General features: G+C 36.9%; 2 protein-coding genes across 3 annotated transcripts in view; both read left to right on the forward strand.

Annotated features, from left to right (window-relative positions):
* Positions 1 to 601: 601 nt before the first annotated feature.
* Positions 602 to 19,603, forward strand: part of LOC127832601 (uncharacterized) — a 51,878-nt gene continuing 32,876 nt past the window's right edge. Inside the window, exon 1 of one of the 2 annotated variants that reach the window (XM_052358123.1) lies at positions 602 to 768. In XM_052358123.1, coding sequence (XP_052214083.1) covers positions 718 to 768 — 51 coding nt within the window. In that variant the 5' untranslated portion in view covers positions 602 to 717. The remainder of the gene's footprint in view (positions 769 to 19,603) is intronic. The other variant, XM_052358122.1, reaches the window with a different exon arrangement.
* LOC127832595 (acetylcholine receptor subunit alpha-1-B-like) lies at positions 12,504 to 15,232 on the forward strand. The gene is made up of 2 exons (XM_052358115.1): positions 12,504 to 14,790; positions 15,141 to 15,232. The coding sequence occupies exon 1, from the start codon at positions 13,142 to 13,144 to the stop codon at positions 14,603 to 14,605; it is 1,464 nt and encodes a 487-aa protein (XP_052214075.1). The 5' UTR covers positions 12,504 to 13,141; the 3' UTR covers positions 14,606 to 14,790; positions 15,141 to 15,232.

Here is a 19,603-nt window from a genome sequence, read left to right on the forward strand (position 1 = left end):
ATAAGTTCAAGTGCATGGGTTAAAACAAAACAAAAAAAACATTAAGACAATGTATGTAATAACTAAGTTTCATATAAATTCATTCAAAAACAAGAACATCCACACTTTCAAGTAATACATGTTAACATAAATTGTAGATAAGAAAAAGTCAAATATATTATCTTTAATATTTGTTTTTTCAGTCTCCTATTGTGTAACAATAGTAAAAGGAGGTATCACATTAAGAGCCCAATAAACAGGAAATTATGGTCTGACACCAAGACAACAATTACCCTGCTAAAGACAGTATTACACAAGCAATTTGGAACGAGATGTCATAAAGTACCCAAGATACTGATCCTGTTACTGATAATTATTGTTTAAAATCAGAATCTGCACACACATCTAGAGACAATTACTTGAGTGCAAATACACAAAATCAAATATAAATAAGGTAAAATACCCATCGGTATCAAACAAACAAAAACATTTTGTAAACATACTTTATCAACCGAAGTTGATTGTTTTCGTTATTGCAACAGACAAATCTGTTTACATTTGACCGGAAGTCACCAACTCGTCTAGCCGCAAGGAGTTATGGTCTACTGGAATATAGCGAATGTGTATTGTAGCTTACACATCTGAATTTACAGAAACATAATCAAGGAGTTTCCTGACAGGAATTCAATTTACTGGAAGGGTATCTTTGATTATGTTTAGTGCGTCACTGAATTACAAATGGAATGTCCTATAACGAGAAGAACATCAGCAATGGCCTCTGTAAAGAAGGTAGTATTTTTTAACATTTCATTTACTGATCAATGATAATGTACTGTAGTACAGTATGGTTTTAGAAGAATTAACAAACTCTGTAGCTTGTATTCACTTGTCGCATTACTAGATAATTTTATAACAATCAACATCATGTTTTACCATGTTTATATTTATACTTGTGTGCAAAATATTTAAAAAAACAACAACAGATTTTTACTCATATATTCAATTAAAATGAGAATCTTTTTCTGTGATAAATTAACATTGTCCATGAATGCTTCTATTAATTTGAGACAATAGGCATTTGCAGTTATCATAAAGTATGCTTCTTCACATATATAATTATATTATATTGTTTGTTCAATATTTAAAAAAAAATGCATGGATTGGTAAAAAAAACGCTGGGCTGTGAAAGCTTGTCAGAATTTTATATTTTTGTAGAGGTCACAGTGACATTGACCTATAACCTAGTGACCCAAAATGGGTGTGGCGTTTAGGGTTTTAGCACATTGCCAACAGCGGACGGGCGGGCGTTGGACAACTAGCTGGCTATGACAATAGCTCGGGTTTTCTCTCTCCGAAAACAGCCTCGCTAAAAATACAACTTTGAGCATCTTACAACTGTAACTTACCAAAAAAAAATTCTTTGGTTTAAAAGCCATAGTGTTTTGACAGTTTTTGTATAAAATGACATATTTGGTACATTTCAATAAATGTTTTCAGTAAATTTACTTCAACAGTGAAAACTGTTCAAACCTACTTTAAAATTAGCCATTATTAATATTTAGATAACTTAAGTTTTAGTTGTTACAATAACCATTGCACAAAGTTAGCCAAGTGTGTGAGCTTTGACCTTTACTTCCAGTAAATAATTGCAGCGTTTAAACAACTGAAGCTTAATTGGTCATTGTTGGCCCCGTACTACTTAAAAGTACCCGGGGTACTCTTAAGTACACTTCAATGTACCTTGGGAACAGAATTTTATTACTGCCTAAAATTTGATGTCATCAAACGCACTTCTGAATACGAAACAAAATCCTCTTTGAACAAAACCTAACTCAATATGCTTTTTTGAGTACGAGTTTCGATAATATCATCGCGGAGGCCATTTCACAGAATGTAAACGGAAACATTATTAATTTGAAAATAGAGCCAACAACAGCAGATTTAGCCTAAGTATTCCTGGGTATGTTTAAGTATATTTTCTGTACCCAGGGTATATTGTAGTATACATAAGAGTACCCAGGGAACTTTCAAGTACTAGTCCGAAATTATATATATATGTTATAGCAAATTCAATTAAAAAGACATATTACTTCTACTTCTTCGGCGAACACAATTTAAGATAAAACAATGAAATAACAATCAATTTGAATTGCTACCTTGTACAAATTGAAATTATAAATGTCTTATACCAGTGGAAATAGTTTCAATAACCGAACTTTCTTACATTCGCCAAATAAGCCCACTGCAAATGAGAAACTGAATGGTGCATATACAAGTTTTACCGTTCATCCGTGTGTAACTGCGTATTGTGGTCGTTTTGAGGTGTTCAGTCACGTCTGTATACATCTATTTTGTAAATTCAAATGTATATTCAATATATTCAATATTTGCTCTTCTCTACTACAAAAATGGTATCGTCATTAATGTAAACTTAACACATAATTCCTAACTGTTGATTTTACGATACGGAAATGATAACTTCTTATAATATTTACATTTGCTGTGTAAATGTATGTGTTCAGACGATATACTATGCACAAGTCTGGAATAAAAAGTCTGTCTGTCAGTCCGTCCGTCCGTCCGTCCGTCCCCCGTCCGTCCGTCCGTTCGTCTGTCTGTCTGATCTCTGATAATCGTGATGTGGAGTCAATGTACCTCGCCAGAACTTGCATTGTGTCGTGTGAATCTGCCCACTCGTCGTTATATGTCGCAGTGTTGTATTCTTCTGTTGCTCGAACTCGCCAAGAAGCGGCGATAATTTTAAACCGTTCAATATTGTCGACGCCTATCGTACACGTAGCGAGGGCACGTCTCATGACAATCGTGCACCCTCGAATAAACATCTTCTGCATGTCTTCACGTCCCGTAGAATTTAGCTTTCTGTTGGCATTCTAGGGCATAACTCGACTTTGGTGTGCATTTGGGGGGGGGGGGGGCGATTGATATACTTACATAAGGAATATATAAATATATATATTGACTGAGCTCGTCTAAATGTTCGTGTCAATGTTGAAGAGAACTCGAGCAAATGTCGTCCTTAAACGACCAGCTCGTCCACTTTAAGGCAAGTGAAAACTCGCCCAAAGTCGTACAGAACATGAAGTTAACATTCGTAACAGTCTTATATGGTTTTACGGAATGGTTATGGCCAGTTGGTTTGGTTAGGTTTGCCCGTTTGGGACTGTTTGAGATGTCAGTGGGATTGTCAGATATATTTAATGTGGTAAGCCTGGAATGGTCAAAGCAATTTGATGACTATGATGATGATGATGGTGATGATGATGATGATGATGATGATGATGATGATGATGATGATGATGATGATGATGATGATGATGATGATGATGATGATGATGATGATGAGGATGATGATGATGATGATGATGAGGATGATGATGAGGATGATGATGATGATGATGATGATGATGATGATGATGATGATGATGATGATGATGATGATGATGATGATGATGATGATGATGGTGATGATGATGATGATGATGATGATGATGATGATGATGATGATGATGATGATGATGATGATGATGATTTGATATCCCCCATCCATTTGTGTTCAAATATTGATTTAAATACACTCGGTCATATGCAGTCGGCGTTCTTATTGATCTACTTTAGTCAACAGTCGAAGACAAACTCCGTGGGGTAAGGCTACTTAAGAAATGCTTGGCATTATTAAATTGTATGTCAATAAATCAACAGTGATATTTGCGAAAGTTCTTAACGTTTGAGTAGTTTATTAAAACCTAAAATGTATTGCACTTGTATTGCCACTTGTTGAAGAAATACGATATTCGGGGACTCTTTACTGGGATGTTCTAGATTGTATTTATCGGTACTGGCAATTTCTTATTTTTGATCTATTTAAATTAAAACAAATATATCAAGGGAGGATTTTGTTTGAATTTGTTTGACAAGAACTCGACGTAAGCAGTACATATCTTAGGAACTTTAGCGTGTCATTCATTAATTAAAATAAAAAACAAATATATCAAGGGAGGATTTTTTTGGAATTTGTTTGACAAGTACTCGTCGTAAGCAGTACATATCTTAGGAACTTTAGCGTGTCATTCATTAATTAAAATATTTTTTTAATAAAATAGCAGCTTCACGTAAAGTATTTTATTCAAAATTAAATGCATTAAGCATTAAATGCCAAAGAAACAACATACACTTGAATTGTAACCTTATTTTGAAACATGATTCGAGCGAGTGATTCTTAATATTCATTAGTAATGACATATATTTACAACTAATTAAATATCTATGCAAATTATATCTGCACAAAAATGAAACGTTATTATTGTTTTCAATATAAAACAAATCTTACAAAAAGACAACTATGCACATGTTTTGTCTTATGATATTATGCAGGCGTTATGCAGATCAAACATTAAATTAATCCATAAGCACACAGTCGAAATAATGAAGGTGTTGAGTATTTAAAGCCACACACCAGAGCATATTGCTGCTCGAGCAGCATTTTCCCTGCTCGAGCAGGAGTTAAAGTTTCGACCCCTTTGGTGCGCCATAGTATGACGTACCCTTTGAGTCAAAAGTACATATACGCCAACAGCTAAAAATAGATATCGCGGTGTCATTTTTAGATGGGCGCTTTAGCGCCCGTCTAAAGTGCTTAGTGTGAAATTCAGGTCGATACGGCCTAGGTATGATTAACCCAATACCCGTTGCGTATCCGCGCAAGAATGAGTTGTATAATTTATGCAAGAGGTTTGAGTTCTTCAATTATGTGTATTCACAAATGGAAACATTATATTAATATCGTGTTACATTCAATATTTTCAAACGGTGTTTTATAGAAAAGAATCAATAAACTATGATTGTATTGTACGTGTCGCGGAGGAGATTGTTTATGAATGATTAAAATAGTTCACTTTCTGCTGCGTGTGCGTGACGTAGTATTTTCGCTCAGTTTATTCATAAATCTGAGGCTGGCGATAAACAAAGGGGAGTCCGTGTGAGAATAACGCAGTAGTATAAGGTTACGCTTGTTTATATTCACAGGTCTCAATTAATAATACGTTGACCACGAGTTCAACAATTATTACTGGGATACGATAGACAACATGCAACAATGTTTCATTATCGCTGAAATTGTTAAAAAACATTTAAATATAACAATAATATTCTCTAAAAAATGTAGTCTTGCTGTTTTGAAATAAGGTTTGGAATAATGTTTTCTAAATAACTTAATTCAAAACAAAAGTTTAATTATAGTGTTTTTTACTTGTTAGTCGCATATTTACCGCATTATAATGTGTGTTATAATAGGCAAACCATACATTAGTAAAATTCAATCTGCCTTCGCACATAGAAGGAATGGGTCAATTAGGTGCTGCGTTTCCTTAGCTTACTTCAGTTAGAGGTCAATTATTTACGTAATAGCAATCACAAGGCTCCGACTTCAAAGGATTTGCGGAGCGTTCTTACATAATAAAAGTCGTAGTCGCATGGTATTTGCGTTTTGCGTCCTATTTGGTCACGTGGTTCTTTTCCCGGTTGTTTTGGCATTCATGATATGAGGCTATTAATAGATGCGCCTGTCGATAAACAAAGGAAAGTTTACGGGTTATAACAACGCAATAGGTTACGCTCTCGCATACAACTCAATGACGTAGTGCAGGTCGTAAATTGAGAGATTCGGGAAAAAGTTGACGCTTATTTATATTCTCAATTAATAAAACGTTGAACATAAGTTCAACAATAACTTCAGCGATACGATAGACAAAAAAAAGTTTCATTATTGCTTAACCCGAATATAACAAACAATTTATAATAATAATACGAATGCAATAGTAGAAGGTTAGTAGAAGGTTAAGCTTGTTTTATTCACAGTTCTCAATACATAGACAGTTGGATATGAGTTCATCAATTACTACAGGCATACTATAGGCAACCTCGAAAATGCTTTTTAATCGCTAAAACCGAAAACAACTTAATATATTATATTAAATATATTTATAACAATAAATGTCTTTTAAAAATGTAGTCGGCGTATACGCTGACTTTGAAATAAAATTAGCAATTTACTTTTCTAAATAATTAAATACAATTAAACAAAAGTTAAACTATTGTGTTGTGTTTTTCACTTGTAAGCTGCATATTCACCGCATGAAATGTGTGTTAGCATTGTCAAACCACACATTAGTGTGAGTAAATAAAATATATACTACGGTAGAGCACTTCATATGTGTCCTCATATGCCTTGTTATGAGTATCTTTCTTCACTATCGAAATATATCGTATGTTTATATTTTATTTAAACGCAGTTTTCTTTCGACACATTTAAATCACACGGCAATAGCGCCGTCATGCGAAAATGGGTCTTATGCGTTTCGGCAAGCGTTTGTTAAACCCAACATGTGCTTTTGCGCAGTCAGCCCATAGGCGATGCTGTTCGCTTTAAAATCACTCAATATGTTATGTTTCTCCTTACCAGAAGGAGAGATAGCTGAGTGGGCTATTTATATGATGGGCGCATATGGAATAAGACCCATTTTCGCATGACGAGGGTCATTACAAATCTCATTGCGAATTGAAAATGCCACATTTAAGAACAATGCTTTTTGATACAAAATTGAATTGAAAATAGCAAACTTGTTAATAATGGCAGCCTATCCACACATTAAGGAATGATTTCCAGACGTGCTGACCAAGTACGGCAAACATTGTGGTATGATAATTAAACGATTTTCTCTTGTCGTGACACTATACTATTTCGCTAATGATTGTTTTCTCATCTTGGAGGCGAAAGTGAAATTCTGCGAGATGGATTGTAACGCGTAATTGTAACAGGGCCACAATTTGTGTCGTTTGAGCATACAGTGTGTAGTCCGGAATTCCTTACACTGAACAGTGCTACATCCTTTGAATTGAGCACATACGCAGTGATGTAGCAAAAATTCAGAGGTTGTATCTCGAATCAGCTTATTAAATATTCGAAAATATTCATGCGTGTCTGTTGGCGTTATGTAAAAGTCACTAAGATGAAAACTGAAACAGCTACGCCTAAAAGCGCATTAGTGCTCTATACCTATGTTTATGTTAGCGTTGTTGACACCGTGTGAGCTGCTCGGGTAATAAGTAAAGCATAAACAGCAATGTTTATATACTTTTATTCCTCCATATACAAGATACGAAGATTGTTGTATATTTTGAATTTGTATATGGTGTCAAAAATCAAAAGTTTTGTACACGGAACTTTCATTATGAATTTATATTCTTGGTGTGATAGTCATTTGATATTAGAAAAAAATATTCCTTTAATATGATGGTGACTGCAAATTTTCTTTATTTTAAGGTATCATTACCATTTTCATCATACTTTCTATGCTTTCAGAACTTCCAAAAAGCATGTTGTTTTTATTTTGTCTGAGTTATTTCTATGAAATAATAAGGCTGATAAAAAGTGCACACAAAACTCGACCCGTGCGCTATGACACACACTTTATAAAGTTGAATGGCGTGTGTTCATTTCAAACTTGCGATTGATTTTCAAAAATGAATTGCGTGTTAAATTATGCAATAGCGAACATCTTCAGTGCCTTCAGCGCTTTGATTGTCACTGCGGTAATAAATTTTTCACTGCGGTGATATCTATTTTGTCACTGCGGTAACAATTTAGTCACAGCGGTGACAAATTATGACTGTTGGCATATTTTTATGCCTGCTGTTACATTTATTTGTTTCCCATAGTTTTGAGTAGTTAACGTGCAACTGAGTTATCGTTACTAAAACAGAAAAAACGGTTTACGCTAGATAACCTTAGTTAGGGGATGGAGATATTGCACTGAAATTTTGTGCATATTAAGCTTACATGACGCCCTAGCTTAGGAAAGAATTTGGGATCAGTAAGGTCAAAGTCAACGTCATTATAACTAAACTCAGCAAACTGTTGGTTTCCGGTAAATAACTTAAGTGTACATTGACCAATCTTGACAAAACCTGGTTATAGCAAGCTTGAATGAAGACCTAGATTCAGGCTGTATTTGGGGCTAGTCGGGTCAAGATCACGGTCACTGAACATTGAAGCAAAGTTTCCTCTCAATAATTCCAATAAAGATCGAGATATTGCACTGACATTTTTTGTGATGGTAATCTACGTGAAGACCCACCACGGAATTACATTTTGAGCCAATGTGGCCATGGTCACTGTGGCTTAAAATTGAAAACAATTTGAGCTCAATAACTTGAGTTTGGATGGAGGTATTGCGCTGAAATTATGTGTGTACGTAACCTACATGCAGATCTAGCTTGGTATTCTAGTCATATTAAGATTTAGGTATTTTTTAGTATGTATAGCTTAAAGGCAACGCTTGATTGGGATTGCACACTTATTTCAAATTTAATAAATAACTTAAACGTTTATAACTTAAACGTTATAATCTGTACAAAAATATCGTTATTTTTCCAAATAAGAGCCATACATGACCTACAGCTCATAACCCCCAGTTGTTAAATTAACATTTGTAAGAAATTAAGACAAAAATATTGGTTATGCAGTTGCCTTTAAGGATCAATTTTTTAGTAATCGTACAATCATAAGATAACACACTAAAAAAGAAATAATATATCTAAGGCAGGTTTAATGAGGTTAAAATGACTGTCAATCATGTCTGCTTCGATCCAGTGCTTCGTCTGATTAGTAGCATAAGCTATAACCGCCTTAGTTGCCTAGTCGTAAGGGCGTAAATGTAAGTAATTATAGAAGAAACATGCTTTTATTTTTCGTAATTTCTCTTATAGCGTCAGAGTTATGCCCCAGTTGAATTTTAAATGATACAGTGGATTCATTTAATTTCGTGGACCATTTTAATTCGATCTTAAAATCTCGATATTCTATCTTTCTTTAATTAATTCTGATAAAAACCTTTGTCGAAAATTTCTTCTCAAACGGGAAATCAGAGATAAATCAGAAATCAGACTTACCTAAACAGGAAAGTGGTGGTGGTTACGATGATGATGATGATGATGATAGTGGTGGTGGTGGTGTTATTGTTGTTGTTGTTGGTGGTGGTGGTGGTGCTGCTGCTGCTGCTGCTGCTGCTGATGATGATGATGATGATGATACTGATGATGATGATGATGATGATACTGATGATGATGATGATGATGATGATGATGATGATGATGATGATGATGATGATGATGATGATGATGATGATGATGATGATGATGATGATGATGATGATGATGATGATGATGATGATGATGATGATGATGATGATGATGATGATGATGATGATGATGATGATGATGATGATGATGATGATGATGATGATGATGATGATAATGATGATGATGATGATGATAATGATAATGGCGATGACGGTGGTTACGATGATGATGACAATAGTGGTGGTGTTGTTGTTAATGGTGGTGATGATGATGATGATGATGATGATGATGATGATGATGATGATGATGCTTCTACTGCTTCTGCTGCACTTGGTGATCAACGGCATATTGCGTTACGCACTTTGGTGTTCAACAAACCACTCAGCGCTTTGATCTATATATTATAAGGCCGATCTAACAAGAAAAGTACTCAGTCTTTGTTTTTGTCGCCGATCGGACTTTTGGATGAAAATGTGCTGGCATATTATATTCTTGGTTTGTGCAGCAACATTGATGACTGTCTTTGCATCTGAGCCGAGACATTGTTCCAGCTTTCATTACGAAGAGCAGCTCTTGAAGAAAATGGTTCAGATGGAGTTCGACTGGATCAAGATGAAAGAACGGCAAGAGGAAATCAATACCAAAAGTAAGGAAAGAATGGGCGAAATTTCAACAACGCTGGAAAGTTGTACAAATCGTGTGCTGAAGCTCGAAAAAGTGTCAATAGGTAAACAAAAAAATTATTTGTTTTAGAAGAATGATCCGATATGAAATTGTAAAAATAGGCTATGCAAATCATGGCATCTCAGCACTTTGATGTTTTCTTTATTGTTTAGTTAATCTGTTTTTTTTAATGTACGTTACACCATTTACCAATAAAATTTCGTTTGGCTTATTGCAGGGAAGCCCGTCTACTTTAAGGCAAAACTTAGCACATATAATGTAGCAGCTCCTCAAACAGACCAGAATTTCATCTTCAAAGAAATCATCTATAATGTTGGGGATAGCTACAACCCTTCAACCGGTGTTTTCACTGCCCCTGTGAGCGGCCTCTATCTGTTTACTGGCCAGATGTGTTCCTTCGACGGAAACAGTGTCTTTTACAAACTGGTAGCCAACAGCAGCACTCAAACTAGCGGACACGTGTACGATGCTAAAACATACGTGTGTACGTCATTTGACGCAGTTGTTCCCTTGGAGAAATCAAAGACAGCGTTCATAGCGTCTTGGTACGCAGGAGGAAAGACACAATGCGACAATAATTATCAGTGTCTGTTTTCTGGCGTATTGTTGCAACCATTTTAAGAATTGCTGACCTTACTTAAAGTCTTTATTCATGTTCCTTAAGAATCTTTGGACTATCGAACGTTGCAGTAGATGTCTCTTACAAGTACGATCAATTATAGTTTAATTAACGATTGCTTGTCTGTTTAAACATATTGCTGTTTCGATTTTGTCGTCCACGGAACGCTGTGATGAGCTTTCATATTAATGTCTTCCGAATTATGCAGTTCTAAATTGCTATTAACTAACCTAAAATGGTACAAAACATTAGTATGGCAATTGTTTTTATCAAAGATCTATTAATATCGATGTATATTTATAGATCTTTGTCTTTATGCATCTGATGGTTTTGAATCTGTAAGCTTGTGTTTCGTATGTACACACCAGGCGTGTTTGTAATATTTGAGACTTTATTGTGTTTTATATATGTTTATGCATTATATCATCTTCTGTATGTAAGTTCAGCTCCCTGACTTTAAAGGAATAAAACGTATCTATATACCTTGTGATATGATTCTCGCTCTTGAAAAACCGGGCTTAATACATCGGCGTAAGTAGTCATCTCAGATTAGCATGTGCAGTCCGCACAGTCTAATCCGGGAAGACACTTTCAAATTTAATGATAATTTTTGTTTCAAAGGAAGTCTTTTCTTAGCGAAACTCGAGTCAAGGTTCATATGGTCTTATTATAATATAACTATTAAATATGACTGATAATTTATTCTATATATGTCTGTATCAAGATTCTATGAGAATGTATATATTTCTACGGAAAGTGTCATATTCTGCTATAATTTATTTAAGATGTTTACAAAGGTATCACACCGCCCGACCGCCCACCCGCCAGTGGGTCTATAATACGACGGTTTTAATCGGTTTTTATTATAATATCATATTTTAAATCCTAATATTCGTCTATTGAACTGACTTTTTAACCATTATTGGAAATAATCAATAAATACATCCACGATACAATATAAGTCATTCAGTTCAAGTACGTGTATGCGCAGCCGACTTCAAATTCGGTTGGCAAGTACAAAACTGATTGTATCTGAAATCTAAATCCCTTTCAACTGTATTCATCTATAGACGTAAATCGATAAAATGCTCGTCTTTTAGGACGACCAATTGTTTACTTTTAGTCAATTGACGCAATTTGCCATTCAGGTAATAGGCAATTGTGTGATGTTAATATCACTGGTTTCATTGAATACTTATCATACGGGATTTTTAAAACTGATATTGAATAATCAATTATTCATTCGTAATTATAAAATGCAATTGCAAAAGTGTTTTTTTCCAAAGAATATTACGGTATTTATTTGAGATAAGTAACTTCAGCAAGCCTTGAATATAATCTGCTTTCCGTTTAGTACATTATATTATTACACGCGAACACTAATTTCGCCAAACTCATATCACAGACTCTGTTTTGGAGTTATGTTCCTAAATGCAAATGCCAGCTAAGTGCATTAAAATTGAGCAATGGTTTGTGGAAACAGGGCGTACTGCATGTGCGTAAGGCACCGTCCCCCAGACAAGCGTGTTCGGTCCGCACATACTTATCAGGCATGACACATTCCGATGTATGGAATTTATCGTTTAAATGAATTCTCTTTAAAACGAATACACAGTCGAGGCGGAAAGTGTATTCTCTGATTAGCCTGTGCGGACTGCACAGGTCAGTCAAAAACTGTACGAACATGCACTAAACCTGGACTTTCAATACGCGGCTCATGTTAATAAAAAAGAAAGAATAATATCTGGAAAACATCAGCTAGTTTTGAGAATGATTTGATTGCTTGCCTCATAATGCAGCCGTGTCTAAGCCGTCATAAGGTATGATGAAAAATATTAGTCGTGAAAATTAGTTCACAAACGATAAATCAATTAACGAATGGTATTATGCAACTGCCAAAATCATTTCGGAAATCTGTGTACAAGAGTCTTTAAAATATATATAATCATTGACTATTTTAAATTGCTTATTGACATTTCGCAAATCTTCAAATACCTCATATATAATCTTACATATTTGAACAGATAAACCCTTTGTTGAACAGAACAACCCTTTGATGAACAGGTCAACCCTTTGTTTTATTAAAACAATTACTGTTGCACAACCATTTGATGTCTTAAAACATTTTAGCCGTAGCGATGCGTGATTTAAGATGAACTGATAAAGTCACCTAATAATGAAACGGATAATTAACGTTTTGTAATTATGATTCAATTAAGTTAAAAGATAGAACTTGGATAGGAGTCCTGTTATTTAAGTTAAAACCAAAAAATTTTTTTAACGCATGTTGATCGTTAGTTATGTACAATACAGCGACGTAGAAAAAAGGGTGAACTGTGAATTAAAAGGAACTACGTGATTTATAGGAAACATAAGGTTTCATGTGTTGAAGAGAACATTTTAATTTAATTATTTGTGAGGTTATTGTATTATACAAGTGTTCTGCGAATCCGTTGTTTTCTAATGCTTTTGAACGAAGAAAACACATAAATTATGTGATAATTTATATTAAATCAGCAATCCGAAATAACGTTTATTGCTCGTGACAGAAGAATATAGTTACAAAATAACTAACAGTAAATAAAACGGACGGGCCTTTTACATCGTGTTCTGTTGAAGAATAATCAGACTGAGGAGACAATAACGTTTGAAAACTCGTCGAACGTTACTAAAAATACAATTACTAATTTATAAAACGCGAAAATGAATACCGCTTTGCTATGGTTGATGTCAGTAGTACCAGTAGTCCTGATGCAATCGAGTTCGACGACGTGGGATAAGATAAAAGCCGAGTACGTGTCTCTCTATGACGCCTACTCACACGCAAGTAGCCCGGATTCGAGCACCTACCATACGATAGTGCCGCGAAGCGACGCCACGGTGCCACTTCCGGTAAGTGTCAGTTTCGAGTTGTTCTCCATCGGCGGCTTCGATGCCGTGGACGGTGCCCTGAACCTGATTGGAAGTCTGAACATGTCCTGGAAGGACGAGACCGGGAATTTCCCAAAATCAAAAAAACACGAGGTGGACACGGTGATAGTGGACTATTCAAAGGTCTGGACGCCAGTCATTGTGATGGTGAACTCGGCAGACTCGGTGAGTAGAGTTGGCGATTCCACCTACAAAGTCAGGTTTAATTTGCAGACGGCGCAGGTGAACTGGAAACCGCGAATGATCGCGAAGGCCGCGTGCGAGCCGGATATGACGTATTTCCCGTTCGACCAACAAAATTGCGAGTTATCATTCACGACCTGGTTTCAGAACCGTTCGATCCTCACCCTGACTTTGGGTAGTAGCGAGTGGAATTTGGACAATTATGACGTCAATGGTGTGTGGGAAATCGAAGAAACGACGGCAGAAATTTCAGAAGTCGGCGGTTACGATTACGCAAAGTTTACGATCAAATTCAATCGAAATCCAATGTATTTCGTCATCAATCTCGTATTTCCGGTACTATTACTATCCCTTCTGAGCGGCTTCGTGTTTATTCTTCCGGCCGCTTCCGGTGAACGAGTCGGCTTTGGAATCACGTGCTTCCTATCGTTCATGGTTCTGCTGCAGACGATAATGATATACATGCCACAAACGTCATCGCCCATGTCCCTGTTCTGTTATTACGTCATCCTAATGTTGCTCTTTTCCGGTTTTCTGAGCATCGTTACCATCCTGCTTTTGAAGGTAAGCAACGACTCGGGCACCGATGTGCCGAAATGGCTTGTCCATTTTGTCGAGATCATCAAATGCATCAAGATCCGGAAGTTAATCCGGGCGCGCAAAAATAAGCGCGCAATAACGCCGGCCTCGGATGAAATAGATTTGATGAGACCGAGAAATATTGCCGATTCCACGTTTCGGTCTAAGTTTCAAGCGGACAGGATAACGGATGAGCACATACCGACAGGTCCTGTTGAAAACGGTGCTTCGAAACCAGAAAACGCTAAGAATGACCACGCCGTAGCGAGAAAATCGATACTTCTCGTTAAAGAATTTCAGTCGGACAACAACGACGACAATGATGATGGCAAAGCAGATACCGACGAGAACGCGTCCGGAGTCACGTGGGAGTCCGTTGGTGGGATTCTCGACACATTCTTCTTCATAGCGTTCCTCGGCGCCCAGGCCGCGCTCAGTGTGTTTTTCCTGGTGCCTATTGCGACGCGCGTATAGATCGGCTTGTTGGCTGTCGATAAAGAGACGGAGTGCAGCACATTAGCTTAAAACGTGCATGCCAAATGTTGCAACGAACTTATATATTGGCATAGATACCAATATCCATTCTGCAAATAAAGTAAATTAGGATAATAACATTTTGACTCAGAATGTGATCAACAATAAGAACGTACAATTCTCTAGTACCCAGTACTGCGGATTTACTAATAATCTAAAAACTGAAATTTACTATGTATGTGCATATTTGTATGTCCGTTGACTGGTTTCGATCACACAAAAGACTCTTCTTATATTTGTTGAATACGATATTGTAATGTTCCTATCGGTATCTTGCTTTTTTTATGCCCCGAAGGAGGGCATATAGTGATCGGACCGTCTGTCTGTCTGTCTTTCCGTCACACTTTGCATATAGGTTTCGCATTAAGGTTTCGAAAAATGCTCCGAACTTCTATGTCGCTTCAGATAGCAACTTGATGTTTGGCATGCATGTGTATCTCATGGCGCTGCACATTTTGAGTGATGAAAGGTCAAGGTTTGAATCCACAACTGCTGATTTACTAATAAGCTAAAAACTGAAATTTACTATGTATGTGCATATTTGTATGTCCGTTGACTGGTTTCGATCACACAAAAGACTCTTCTTATATTTGTTGAATACGATATTGTAATGTTCCTATCGGTACTTGCTTTTTTATTATTTATATTTGACATACACCATTAATATTTGACGTGCAGATACCGATTTTGAATTTCGCTTGGAATAAATGATATATAACTTCGATAATTGTGAAGTGTAATGATGCGCATTTATGTTGTAATTAATTAAAAATATCGCAGAGTTCCAATAGCTTATAGTTTTGTTATGATGAAAAATCTAGGGATCAATATACATGCCATTGAGCCGCGCAGAAAAACCAGACTTAATGCATATACGTAAAGTGTCGTTCCAGACTAGCCTGTGCAATATCCGGTTTTCCCAGAGCGCGGCGCATCTTCGCTGTTTCGACTTACCGGTTCGCTTTTGATATAAAACCCCGTTTTGAATGCGTATTTATTCTAAGTTGTAAGTCTCCTGTTTTCTATGGATGTGTGTCTTGGACGACACAATACCCACATGCATTAAGCCCCGTTTTGAATGCGTAAATATTGTAAGTTGTAAGTCTCTAGTTGTCTATGGTTGGTATGTCTTGGACGACACAATACGCACATGCATTAAGCCACGTTTTCCCAATGCGGCGCTCATAGCGAGAATATTCGGTGAGTGTTGGATCAACATAAAGTGTTTCATGCAATGCTTAGAAACAGATGAGTACTTGGCTTGGCGAACATTATTAAATTCATCATTAATCAATTGTCACCGTATAAACTCACATATTTCCTATTATTTAATATTTTTTTTATTGTCTGATTGATGTTGTGTTTTTTCAATGTGTTTTAGTGCATATGTCATCTTTTGGTTTGACGTCACCTCGGAATACAAATCGTTCTAAAAAAGTTTTTACTATACTTTAGTATACGATCGATTTGGCTATGGTTATTGGATACAATTATGTAAACTTTCAGCTGATCATTAATCCAGGACAGAATGTGTAAAAAAACTGATCTTTTTTAGGACTTGTAAGTCTGCGTCTTCGTACAAGTAAACCGGTTAGGTCAGCTTAGCTTATCTCGTGTTAGTTCTCGTATTAGTTCTGTAGGTTACCTGGTCACGGTGATAGGACTTATAACGATAAATTCGGCATAATATAACAACACAAATGAAGATTTTGTCTGATGTTGTACATATACGTGTTTGAGAAATATGTGCTTTGAAATATGACTTAACATTTTAGAGACATGCAGTTGGAAACAAAAAAATATATGTCATCGATTTATTTATAAATGAATGTGTTCACCGTTTCCACCCAACTATAAAAAGGGGGATGACCCGTCAAACAAAATTATGGGAGATCATTGATATGGATTTGCAAACATTAATGCAAATTGGTCTCCCTTGCGTTGATAGTCGTAGAAAATTAAACACTAACGAAAAGAGTTGTCCATGTAGTCTCTGAAAGCCATTGATGGGAATCATCATATGGTTAACTTAAAGTTGGCTCTTGACATGACACGATTCGCGTTTTCGCGTTTTTCATTTTACACGTGTTACTAAAAATCATGAAATTTGAAAGACAAATGTAATGGATGCAGTTGAAGTTAAAGCAACCGATCCCCGAATCAACATTTTTGGGAATTACAGACAATTTAGTAAAGTTATCGCAACTTTTGAAATGCAACACACTGCAAGGTTGCATTGTATTTGTTATTTCGTCATTAAGAGTATGTTATTAAGTGTGGGAGGGGAGGCGGGAAGCATGGATTACGTTCGATTAGAGGAATGCAACTTCTTTTCCTATTTAAGTAAGCAGAAGAAATTTAGTACATATGAAAAGTAATTTCAAACCCCCTAATGCAGCAGAAGTTTTCGGAGTGCACAAACCTATTTGACTTTCGACAATCTGACATTGAGAAAAGCACCAAATTAAACAAAAGCCAGTAAAATCCAATCCATTTTTGAGTAGGCAGTTTAGAAATATGTAATGAAAACAAACAAACGTTTTAAGAATATATCAAAACTGTACATACTGGAGTGGTATGCGACTGTATAAGGTAACGAAATATTGGTTCATTTTCTCCGAGGTAATGTCAGATAAATTAAACAACTACCGGTAGTTCAAAGAATCGAACAATTCGATTGAAACCCCGGTTTATAAGCAGACAAAATCTGCGATTTCAAAATCTAGTAGGCGTCAAAAGCTACCGGAGACCTAGAAAAACATAACTCCTACTCATAAAAAACTTTCAATGTCTTTAAACCATTGGCAAATGTTAATAAGAAAATAACTAATAATCTTAATTGAGTTGTGTTTTTGATGCCGGTTGGACTTTTTGGAGATTTTTTCCGTATTTACGGCGGCTTCACCTGTGACCGGTTTGACGTTCTTCCAATTACTGTGGTTCCCGATCTTATTAATGCGACTGGAGCCAACCAAATCGGGAGATAATAATTATAATCAGCTTTGGTGAAGCAAACGAGATAATAAAAAGAAAAGACAAAGTCATGTAAATCGCAAAAACGGTATCATTGTTTGCAGTTAAACATAATTGTTATTTCTTCGAATACTAGTAGTTGTAAAATATGCATAGCTAAAATAAAAACTTCTCCTATAAGTGGCAAAATACAAATCTTAATCCATATACACCGCCGCACTTTAGTATATTGTCAAATAAAATAACAGCGAAATAAATGACAAGTTTCCAAGACATCTCTGTTATTATGTGCATTGCAGAAGCCAAAACAGGATTCTCGGCGGAACACACCATTTGTTACAAAAGACTTCCCCTCTGTGATCAAAACACATCAAAGCCCGCCATTAAGCTACACAGACGCACGTTGCACTTTCTTGACGACTTGCACGTCACCACAAACGCGTTGCACTCTCTGATCGTATAACACTTGAGCGCGCAGTCAGTCTCGTGTATGACGTCAACGGTCGCAAAATGATGGACACCGGAAGTCTCCATGTATTTTTTCGAGGTTCGGCGGACGCAGACGCTCAAATATCGTCTGCTCAGGATTCTTGTTCAGGTACAGAAATTCTGACGTCACATTCATACCTTCGGGTACGTACAGTTTTTGGACGGCTATCGTGAACAGATAAATGGCACCACCATTTATTATTTAGACAATAACACACGGCAGAGCTGGGCCGGACGTCTAAAATCGGCCCTCGGGCCGTGTGTTATCGTTTCTATCACATATCATACTATTTTGTTCCTTCACTAAAATGTATACCGCGAATGATCGCGAAGGCCGCGTGCGAGCCGGATATGACGTATTTCCCGTTCGACCAACAAAATTGCGAGTTATCATTCACGACCTGGTTTCAGAACCGTTCGATCCTCACCCTGACTTTGGGTAGTAGCGAGTGGAATTTGGACAATTATGACGTCAATGGTGTGTGGGAAATCGAAGAAACGACGGCAGAAATTTCAGAAGTCGGCGGTTACGATTACGCAAAGTTTACGATCAAATTCAATCGAAATCCAATGTATTTCGTCATCAATCTCGTATTTCCGGTACTATTACTATCCCTTCTGAGCGGCTTCGTGTTTATTCTTCCGGCCGCTTCCGGTGAACGAGTCGGCTTTGGAATCACGTGCTTCCTATCGTTCATGGTTCTGCTGCAGACGATAATGATATACAAGCCACAAACGTCATCGCCCATGTACCTGTTCTGTTATTACGTCATCCTAATGTTGCTCTTTTCCGGTTTTCTGAGCATTGTTACCATCCTGCTTTTGAAGGTAAGCAACGACTCGGGCATCGATGTGCCGAAATGGCTTGTCCATTTTGTTGAGATCATCAAATGTATCAAGATCCGGAAGTTAATCCGGGCGCGCAAAAATAAGCGCGCAATAACGCCGGCCTCGGATGAAATAGATTTGATGAGACCGAGAAATGTTGCCGGTCCAAGTTTCAAGCGGACAGGATAACGGATAAGCACATACCGACAGGTCCTGTTCAAAACGGTGCGTCGAAACCGGAGACCGCTAAGAATGACCACGCTGTAGCGACAAAATCGATACTTCTCGTTAAAGAATTTCAGCCGGACAACAACGGCGACGATGATGATGGCAAAGCAGATACCGACGAGAACGCTTCCGGAGTCACGTGGGAGTCTGTTGGTGGGATTCTCGACACATTCTTCTTCATAGCGTTCATCGGCGCCCAGGCCGCGCTCAGTGTGTTTTTCCTGGTGCCTATTGCGACGCGCGTATAGACCGGCGTGTTGGCTGTCGATAAAGCGACGGAGTGCAGCACATTAGCTTAAAACGTGCATGCGAGATGTTGCAACGAATTTATATATTGGCATAGATACCAATAACCAATCTGCACAGAAAGTAAATTGGGATAATAACATTTTGACTCAGAATGTGATCAACAATAAGAAC

Source organism: Dreissena polymorpha, chromosome 5 (genome assembly GCF_020536995.1).
Source record: "Dreissena polymorpha isolate Duluth1 chromosome 5, UMN_Dpol_1.0, whole genome shotgun sequence".
Classification (NCBI taxonomy): domain Eukaryota; kingdom Metazoa; phylum Mollusca; class Bivalvia; order Myida; family Dreissenidae; genus Dreissena; species Dreissena polymorpha.

Coding starts and splice junctions, on each gene's coding strand:
- LOC127832595 (XM_052358115.1), top strand. CDS start 13,142: ATGAATACCGCTTTGCTATGGTTGATGTCAGTAGTACCAGTAGTCCTG.